General features: G+C 42.1%; 1 protein-coding gene across 2 annotated transcripts in view; it reads left to right on the top strand.

The window, feature by feature from the left end:
• The first annotated feature begins 7,739 nt into the window (after positions 1-7,739).
• LOC122540872 (lactase-like protein) overlaps positions 7,740-10,812 on the top strand; it is a 27,975-nt gene continuing 24,902 nt past the window's right edge. Inside the window, exons 1-2 of one of the 2 annotated variants that reach the window (XM_043677092.1) lie at positions 7,740-7,890; positions 10,187-10,365. In XM_043677092.1, coding sequence (XP_043533027.1) covers positions 10,239-10,365 — 127 coding nt within the window. In that variant the 5' untranslated portion in view covers positions 7,740-7,890; positions 10,187-10,238. Of the gene's footprint in view, positions 7,891-9,079; positions 9,180-10,186; positions 10,366-10,812 lie in introns of those variants that run through there. The other variant, XM_043677093.1, reaches the window with a different exon arrangement.

Here is a 10,812-nt window from a genome sequence, read left to right as displayed (position 1 = left end):
ACTCCCAATGGATACACATCTTTCCTTAAAATAAGGAGACCAAGCTCCCCGTTCTGGGTAGCTTGCCTGGTACAAGTGAAGCAGGACATCCTTGTTTACACCCTCTTTTCCTATAGGCAGCTCTGGAGCAGTTAGAAGTTGAACCCTGGTCTCTTGGTTCAATGGTAGGGACACTACCTCTGTGCTACAAGAGGCTCCCATCCTTGCTTCTCAATTCAACTCCTCTCATAATAAAGACTAGTATCCCAATAGCTTTTGATTTGTAGAAGTCATCAGGGCCTGAGCCCAAACCTGTCTTCAAGAAAGCCACTTAAGAATTCATCCTCAGGAAGTCGGTGCTGCTGGCAAGGCAGCTTTGTGGCACCAAATGAAAGCTTTTCACCATTTGATTGTATTCTTACTGTAAGATACATGTGACAATAACATCAAAAACAAATCAGTGGAGTTCTTATGCCAATTTCTTTCTGTTGTTTTATTTTAACTATAGTGTATGAATAAATCTTTGCTTCAAGATTGGTAATCTGATTGATCAAATCGTATCCAGAACACACAACCTGGCACTTGCTTTTAAAATAAAAAAAAGTCAGGGTCTCGGCTTCTGAATATATTTTGAGGGGGTATAACACGACTTATACCCCACTCTCCACTAGCACAGAATTGCATCTCTTGGAAGTTACATTCTGACAGCTTCGGACTGACACCAGTTAATGCTAAATAAAAACTGAAAGAGCTACTGATGCTATAAATCAGAAACGAAAACAAAAATTGCTGAGAAGCTCAGCAGGTTTGACCCCATCTGTGGAGAGAAATCAGAGTTAATGTTTCGGATCCAGTTCTGAGGAAGGGTGACTGGATCTGAAACATCAACTCTGATTTCTCTCCACTGATGGGGTCAAACCTGAGCTCTTCCAGCACTTTCTGTTTTTGTACCAATTACTGCTAACCACCTGCCAGAAAGATTTCTTCACTCAGATAGGGTCACTTGGATCATAAAGATTGAGACATCAACGATTGTGCACAGTGTTTAGGATGTCAATGCGAGGAAGCATTTTCTGGTTTTTACTTAAGCAGCCACAAAACCCGTAGAAAGTGGGTTGGAGTACAAAATCCAGTTTACTGTGTAAAGAAAACAGAGAAGGTTATTAAAATATCTATCTCAACTTTAAAACAATATGGAGACACATACAGACTGAAGGACATATTGATTCAGAACCAAACACGCTAAATACTTAATGTCAAGCACATATCCACTTGAAATTAAATCTGACACACACTTTACAACATGCAAGACTTTCTGACTAAGTAATTAAACTCAAGGTGATCCGAGGAGTTTTGATGAAGTGAGTAGAAATTGCAGAGGCAGACAACTGGTACAGAACATCAGTCATTATAAAACTATTTGTCATCAGCCTGCTATAAACTGAGCCACAAGAAGATGACAGACTGATGATATATGTGCAGGGGGCAATGAAAATCCTAAACCACAAATCTCAAAAAAATGGTTCCAGATAAAAAATGGCAGTCAGTAATGGTTACCAATAACACTAAGATGAACCAAATAATTGGTTAATATTCTCCACCGAGAACTTGATTTTGAAAAAAGCATTTGTAACGCATTAAAATACAAGAAAATTACCCCAAAATACAGCTTTGGAATTTAGAAAATCTAAGTGTGAGCGTATAGACTGTGCTTGACTTTACGGTAACTCAGACAGAATTTATGGTTTGTTCCCACTCTGAGCAACGCCTCGAGATAAAACATTGTCCTTGTTTTCACAAGACAATGACCACTCAATTTAGGAGAGGCTGGTACCTTCTCTTCCAATGGGAATGTGAGCATCTTGAAGGAGAACCATTTCTACCCAGGTATAATCGTACTTCAGCAAGGTGTTTGACAAGCTTCTGCATAGTAAACTAGTTAGCAAGGTTAGATCACATGGAATCCAGGGAGAGCTAGCCATTTGTATACAAAATTGGCTTGGTGGTGGTGGAGGGTTGTTTTTCAGACTGGAGGCCTGTGACCAGTGATGTGCCACAAGGATTGGTGCTGCGCCCTCTACTTTTTGTCATTTATATAAATTATTTGAATGTGAATATAGGAGTTATGGTTAGTAACTTTGTAGATAACACCAAAATTGGTAGTGTAATGGACAGTGAAGAAGGTTGTTTCAGAGTACAACAAGACCTTGATCAGTTGGGCAGAGGCGATGCAGATGGAGTTTAATTTACATAAATGTCACATAGAGTTATAGAGATGTACAGCACGGAAACAAACCCTTCAGTCCAATTCGTGGATATGTGCCGACTAGATACCCTAACCTAATCTAGTCTCATTTGTCAGCACTTGGTCCATATACATCTAAACCCTTCCTATTCATATACCCATCCAGATGCCTTGTAAATGTTGTAATTGTACCACCCTCTACCACCTCCTCTGGCAGCTCATTCCATACACGTACCACCCTCTGTGTAAAAAAGTTGACCCTTCAGCCCCTTTCAAAGTTTTCCCATCTCAGCCTAAACTTAAGCCCTCTAGTTCTGGACTCCTCCACACTAAGGAAAAGACCTTGTCTGTTTACTCTATCCATGCCCCTCATGATTTTATAAATCTGTATAAGGTCACCCCACAGCCTCCGATGCTCCAGGGAAAACAGCCCCAGACTATTTAGCCTCTCCCTGTGGCTCAAATCCTCCAACCCTGGCAACAGCCTTGTAAATCTTTTCGGAACCCTTTCAAGTTTCACAACATCTTTTCGATAGGAAGGAGACCAGAATTCACACAATATTTCAAAAGTTGCCTAACCAATGTCCTGTACAGCCGCAACATGACCTCCCAACTCCTGTACTCAATACTCTGACCAATAAAGGAAAGCATACCAAACACCTTCTTCACTATCCTATCTACCTGCGACTCCACCTTCAAGGAGCTATGAACTGCACTCCATGGTCTCTTTGTTCAGCAATGCTTCCCAGGATCTTACCATTAAGTGTATAAATCCTGCCCTGATTTGCCTTTCCAAAATGCAGCACCTCACATTTATCTAAATTAAACTCCATCTGCCACTTCTCAGCCCATTGGCCCATCTGATCAATTGTAATCTGAGGTTGTTGCATTTTTAAAAGGAAAATCAGATCAGGATTTAATACACTTAATGGGGGGTTCTGGGGAGTGTTACCAAACAAAAAGGAGTGCAGATTCAGAGTTACCTGAAGGTGGAGTCACAGGTAGATAGGATAATGAGGAAGGTATTTGGTTGCATGCCTTTATTGGTCAGTGCATTGACTATTGGAGTTGGGAGGTCAAATTGCAGCTGTAAAAACATTGGTTAGGCCACTTTTGGAATACTGGTCTCCCTACTACAGGAAAGATGTTGTTAAACTTGAAAGAATGCAGAAAAAGATTTACAAGGATATTGCCAGGGTTAGAAGATTTGAGCTCCAGGCAGAGGCTGAATAGCCTGGGGCTGTTTTGCTTGGAGCATCGGAGGCTGAGGGATGACCATATAGAGGTTTATAAAATCATGAGGGGCATGGATAGGATAAATAGACAAGGTCTTTTTCAAGGGTCAGGGAGTCCAAACTAGAGGGCATAAGTTTACGGTGAGAGGGGAAAGGTATAAAAGGGACCTAAGGGGCAACTTTTTCACACAGAGGGTGGTACCTGTTTGGAACGAGCTGCCAGAGCAAGTGGTGGAGGCTGGTATAATTATAATGTTTAATAGGCATCTGGCTGGATACATGAATAGGAAGGGTTTACTTTGCTGTTTGAATTAATCTATCGCTGGACATCGGATTGCATCTGGGAAAATTAACAAACAGTGAAATTCACAACTGATCTTGGAGGAACTGTTGGGTGAAATTCACAGCACAGAATCAGATAAGTTTATTGTTGTTTTTAAGTGTGGCCTACAGAGAATCTGCAGCAGTGAGTAGAATGGGTTCTTGATTATATATTTTTGGAGATATGTCTCTTGGTTAAACTTAAAATATAAGCCATAACTATTAATTTAACCTGGGGCCGTGTTTGTAGAGGAATAAAACAGTGTTATTTTCTGGGTCTGCAGATTGTGAAGGAATAAAAATGGCCTTTAATAGAGTGATATGTACTTCTTGTCAGATGTGGGAGTTTAAAGAGAGTTGAAGGGTTACTGCGGATTATATCTGTCATAAATGCTGTTGGCTGCAAATCTTAGCAGATCGAATGGATTGGTTGGAGAGACAGTTAGAAGCAATGAGGAATTTGCAACAGTAACAGTATGTGATGGATGGCAGTTATAGGAAGGGGGGAAAGTCTCAGATACAGACACATAGATGGGTTAACTCCAGGAAAGGGAAGAGAGGTAGGCACCTAGTGCAGGAGTCTTCTGTGGCTATACCCATTTCAAACAAGTATGCTGTTTTGGAAAATGTAGAGGGTGTTGGATTCTCAGGGGAACGAGGGGTACATCAGATTCCAAGAGATCAATTGTGTTAGGGGATTCTCCAGTCCGAGATACAGACAGATGTTTCTGTGGCCAGCAGCGAAAAAGCAGAATGGTGTGTTGCTTCCCTGGTGCCAGGATGTCTCAGAGAGGATGCAGAATGTTCTCACAGGAGAGAAGGGGCCAGCAAGAGGTCATTGTCCACATTGGAACCAACGACATTGGAAGGGAAAAGGCTAAGATTCCGAACGGAGATTACAGAGAGTTAGGCAGGAATTTAAAAAGGAGGTCAGTGGGGGAGCACTTTGGGGCCAGTGAACATAATTCCATTAGATTTAAAATAGTGATGGAAAAGGATAGACTGGATCTAAAAGTTGAAGTTCTAAATTGGAGAAAGGCAAGAACTTTTGAAATCTGATTGAGGGTAGATGTTCGCAGGTAAAGGGACGGCTGGAAAATGGGAAGCCTTCAGAAATGAGATAACGAGAATCCAGAGAAAGTATATTCCTGTCAGGGTGAAAGGGAAGGCTGGTAGGTATAGGGAATGCTGGATGACTAAAGAAATTGACGGTTTGGTTAAGAAAAAGAAGGAAGCAAAAGTAAGGTATTGACAGGATAGATCGAGTGAATCCTTAGAGGAGTATAAAGGAAGTAGGAGTATACTTAAAAGGGAAATCAGGAGGGCAGAAAGGGGACATGAGATAGCTTTGGCAAATAGGGTTAAGGAGAATCCAAAGGGTTTTTACAAATACATTAAGGACAAAAGGGTAACTAGGAAGAGAATAGGGCCCCTCAAAGATCAGCAAGGCGGCCTTTGTGTGGAGCTGGAGAAAATGGGGGAGATACTAAACGAGTATTTTGCATCAGTATTTACTGTGGATATGGAAGATATAGAATGTCGGGAAATAGATGGTGACATCTTGCAAAATGACCAGATTACAGAGGAGGAAGTGCTGGATGTCTTGAAACAGGTAAAGGTGGATAAATCCCCAGGACCTGATCAGGTAAACCCGAGAACTCTGTGGGAAGCTAGAGAAGTGATTGCTGGGCCTCTTGCTGAGATATTTGTATCATCGATAGTAACAGGTGAGGTGCCGGAAGACTGGAGGTTGGCTAATGTGGTGCCACTGTTTACGAAGGGTGGTAAGGACAAGCCAGGGAACTATAGACCAGTGAGTCTGACCTCGGTGGAGGGAAAGTTATTGGAGGGAATCCTGAGGGACAGGATGTACATGTATTTGGAAAGGCAAGGACTGATTAGAGATAGTCAACACGGCTTTGTGCTTGGGAAATCATGTCTCACAAACTTGATTGAGTTTTTTGAGGAAGTAACAAAGAGGATTGATGAGGGCAGAGCGGTAGATGTGATCTATATAGACTTCAGTAAGGCATTCGACAAGGTCCCCCATGGGAGACTGATTAACAAGGTTAGATCTCATGGAATTAAGGGAGAACTAGCCGTTTGGATACAGAACTGGCTCAAAGGTAGAAGACGGAGGGTGGTGGTGGAGGGTTGTTTTTCATACTGGAGGCCTGTGACCAGTGGGGTGCCACAAGGATCAACGCTGGGTTCTCTACTTTTTGTCATTTACATAAATGATTTGGATGCGAGCATAAAAGGTACAGTTAGTAAGTTTGCAGATGACACCAAAATTGGAGGTGTAGTGGACAGCAAAGAGGGTTACCTCAGATTACAACAGGATCTTCATCAGATGGGCCAATGGGCTGAGAAGTGGCAGATGGAGTTTAATTCAGATAAGTGGGAGGTGCTGCATTATACACTTAATGGTAAGGTCCTAGGGAGTGTTGCTGAACAAAGAGACCTTGGAGTGCAGGTTCATAGCTCCTTGAAAGTGGAGTTGCAGGTAGATAGGATAGTGAAGAAGGCATTTGGTATGCTTTCTTTTATTGGTCAGAGTATTGAGTACAGGGATTGGGAGGTCATGTAGCGGCTGTACACGACATTGGTTAGGCCACCGTTGGAATATTGCATGCAATTCTGGTCTCCTTCCTATCGAAAGATGTTGTGAAACTTGAAAGGATTCAGAAAAGATTTACAAGGATGTTGTCAGGGTTGGAGGATTTGAGATATTGTGAGAGGCTGAACAGGCTGGAGGCTGAGGGGTGACCTCATAGAGTTTACAAAATTATGAGGGACATGGATAGGATAAATAGACAAAGTCTTTTCCCTGGGGTCGGGGAGTCCAGAACTAGAGGGCATAGGTTTAGGGTGATGTTTCCATGCTGTACATCTCTATGACTCTATGTTTAGAGGGATATGGGCCAAGTTCTGGCAAATAAGACCAGATTAATTTAGGATATCTGGTCAACACAGACGAATTGGACTGAAGGGTCTGTTTCTGTGCTGTACCACACTGTGACTAGCTGGTTCATTCTGTCATTCAGGGACATTGGGTGAAGATGATAGCAGTGGCCCTGTGGTCTAGGTTTAATACACAGCTGCAGGATTGGCCAGATGTGGATTGTTCTTCCATCTCTCCTCAAACTGTTGAAAGGTCAGAATTCCAACAAAAGCTAAAGGTAATTACAACAACAATTCCCTCCATACAATTAGCAAGGCAGTAAGAATTAGATGAGATTTCCTACAGGGTGGAAACAGGCCCTTCGGCACAACAAGTCAACACCATACCTCCTAAGAGCAACCCACCCAGACCCATTTCCTTGTGACTAATGCACCTAACACTATGGGCAATTTAACATGGGCAATTTACCTGACCTGCACATCGTTGGACTGTGGGAGGAAACCCACGCAGACACTGGGAGAATGTACAAACTCCACACAGTCACCTGAGGCTGGAATCGAATTTGGGACCCTGGTGCTATGAGGCAGCAGTGCCAACCGCTGAGCCACCGTGCCGCCCCTTTATAATTTACGACGAGTCCATGCTTGCTGCACTTCTTTCCACTTTTCAGAAGCATGAAAATTCTAAGAATTACATTTCCAAATAGTTGGAATGTATAAATCCCGTTCAGGCTTGGGTGTCGTGCGATAAAAACATGACTTGGTCAGTGATTGGAGTTTGCAGACTTTCAGTGAATATCTGAAATGCACCGCCCTGCACTGTCTAAGAGATTCGCTTCCACGCAGAGCTATTCCAATCAATGTTGGAGAGCTGGTCCCCTCTCTTTGTAATTTCATCAAACAATAAAACAGATGAGTTGTTGGTTTAAAAACAGCAAATAGAAATGTTTGCTTACCACGGGAAACTCACTGCGTACAAAGAGAAGTGTGTAGATCAGCCAATTTCAGTAACGCATCATTGAATTCCAACAGGAGTTTGCTCTCAATGTATAATGTGCGGGATTGTTCTTCAAAGTGTGGCTAGATTTGCAGCTGGCTGGGGCTGCGCGGTCGTTTGTGTGTGTTTGGGTGGATTCTCTGAACACTGTAAGTTGCTTGGAGGTCATGTTCTCTCCCCATTCTACAGAAATGAAAAAGGGATAACAGGTAAGATAAAATCTGGAACCTCGGCCAGCACTCAGAAACTGAACTGTCATATTAATTTACCAAAGTTGATCTGATGTCAATTTTCATGGAAATTCCATAGTTTATTGTTCTTTACTGCAAGTTTTATTTTTAAAACAAATGCACGATATTAACAGATTGGCAACAATTGTAGCAGTGTTGTGACCTGATACATGGAAGTGTAAAGGAACTCAAAGCTGCTTAGATTTATGAAATGTGAACTTCTATATTTAATATCAAGATGGATCAATATTTCATCATTTAATTTCTATGTTTTCTGTTAAATTGAAACTGTTGTTTGATCTTTAGTTGTTTCTTTCTGTGCAGAAATGCCAAAAAATGCTAATTTCTAGCATCTTACCTCCTCGACGTCATGCAGCATGTCATTCAAGTGATATTTTTGATTACCTGTGCAAATATTCCCTAACAGTCCCCTGAAAATTCTACACTCAAGGAAAATGCAGCCTGGAGTCTGGATCAGTAAAGAGACAGTTGGATGTTGAAATGAGGAACTGTCCTGACTTCCTGGATGGGAAGTGAGGCCAAATCTTTGAACTGGACTGATTTGATATGTTATTTAGTTACCTGGCTGAGGACAGTGCCTCTGAATATCAACTATTTACAACAAATTTATACTGTACAACAGAAACAGACCATCTTGCTAACCTGGTCTTTGGTGGTGTTAATGATCCACAGAGGTCTACCTTCAAACCTGCACTGCATTCCATTCTTCAACCGATCCCACTGACATTTCCTTCGATTGCATTATTTCACACGTCTATCTATTTTCGGCGGGTTGGTTAATTTGGACAGCTGGTCTGTGATGCAGTGTTGCCAACAAGGAGACGGTGAGGACTGCAGATGCTGGAGATCAGAGTTAAAACGTATGGTGCTGGAAAAGCACAGTAGGTCAGGCATCTGAGGATCAGGAGCGTCAACGTTTTGAGCTTAAGCTCTTCATCAGGAATAGAACTTATGCTCGAAATGTCGACTTTCCTGCTCCTCGGATGCTGCCTGACCGACTGTGCTTTTCCAGCACAACATTCCTTGACAGTGATGTCAAAAGTGTGGGTTCAATTCCTATGTCAGCTGAGGTTATCTTGAAGGACTTTCCTTCTTAACCACTCCCCTCAGGTTAAACCATGACCGGATGTCTCTCGAACAAGAGTCAGTGACCATGATACCTTCACCCATTTTCCCCTTTGATGTGTCTAAACTATTTTCCTCAGCCATTCCTTATGGTAGCAAGTTACATGTTCTCTCATCACTCAGTAAGTAAATTTCTCCTGAATTCTCTATTGAATTTATTGGTGACTACCTTATATTTATGGACCTTAGTTTTGGTCTCCTCCAAATGGATACATCTTCTCCATATTCTATCAAACCCATTCATAATTTTAAAGACCTCTTTTAGTTTACCCATCAGCCTGATCTGTTCTGAACTGAAGATCCCCAGTTCATTCAATGGAGTTATGTGGAAAAATATGAAATTGTTCACTTTGGCAGGAAGAATGGAAAAGCAGAGAATTACTGAAATTGAGAATAACCACAGAAATCCAAAATGCAGAAGATTTTAGGCTTTCTAGTGCATGAGCCCCAGAAAGTTGGTTTGTAAGTACAGCATGTAATCAGAAAGCTAATGAGATGCTTCCCTTTTTTATAAGAGGAATTAAAACATAAAAGATATTGTGATGCACCGAACTGTGTGCGGTTTTGATCTCCACCGTAAGGATGTAGCTACATTGGCGACAGTTCAGCGAGGGTTTACCAGACTGGTACCTGGAATGGATAAATTGCTTTATGAGGAATAGTTAGACTGACTGGCCTTGTTTCCACTGGAGCTTAGAAGAGTGAGGGGGGACTTGATTGAAGTTTGATAAGATACTGAATGGTCTTGATGAGGTGGACAAAGATATGACGTTTTGTGGGTCAGAGCAAGGCATCAGTTTTTAGAAATTAGGGGTCATCCTTTTAGTCTGAGGGTTGCATGACTTTGGTGCTCTGTGCCTCAGAAGATGGCGATAGGAGGATTCATTGAGTATTTTTAAAGCATGTCCCACTAAATTCTTGTTAGACAAAGGGGTCAAAGATGGGAATGTGAATCTTGAAAAACAAATGGATCAGCCATGATCTTATCAAATGGCAGGATAGGCTTGGAATAGGGTGGGCTGAATGGCCCATTTCTGCTCCTTTTACAAATGTTTATATAACGTGACTGTTGTTCCCTCATGAATTCCCATCGGTTTTTATGATCCTCCTGCCCTCTTTGTGCCAACAGCTTGTTGAATGGTGACCGTGGCTTGTGTTCGATCAGCACTAACTAAAGAACAATGCATCTACCAGTCCTACTCACTGCATCCCAGACCTTTCTGCTGTTGGTATCCCTGGGTCTGTCTCGAGAGTTTGACTGGACAAAAGACCATGGAGGATCTTTCTACTATGGGACTTTCCCTCCTGGTAAGGAGTTTCCATATTACCCTTTTTATAAAGTAGATCATCACCAAGTGAAGCAGGTTGTCATTGTTTACATTATCAATCTCTTTAAAATCCTAAATACAACAATCACATCACCTTCCCTAGCAGCTCCTTTTCAGCAAAAATATTCACAATTATACGATTGTTTCCCACAGTCAAGCCCTTCAATCTTTGTCTCTCCCTCTTCAAATTGGAGCACTGTCTTTGGGAGAGGGACTACAGTGGGAGAGGGAATAGAATGGCAGGTGGGGTAGAGTTGGAGATGAGGGTAGAATGGGAGTTGGGGGGAGATAGTATGGGAGAGAGTAGAGTGAGAGATGGGGTAGATTGGGAGATGGGTAGACTGGAAGAGGCAGCAGTAGGGGATAGGGTAGATGGGAAATGGGGGGTCAAGTAGAAGGGGGGATACTATGGGAGCGTAGGTAGAGT

Source organism: Chiloscyllium plagiosum, chromosome 36 (assembly GCF_004010195.1).
Source record: "Chiloscyllium plagiosum isolate BGI_BamShark_2017 chromosome 36, ASM401019v2, whole genome shotgun sequence".
NCBI lineage: Eukaryota > Metazoa > Chordata > Chondrichthyes > Orectolobiformes > Hemiscylliidae > Chiloscyllium > Chiloscyllium plagiosum.
The sequence above is the reverse complement of the archived record's forward strand: the minus strand, read 5'-3'. Positions and strand labels throughout refer to the sequence as shown.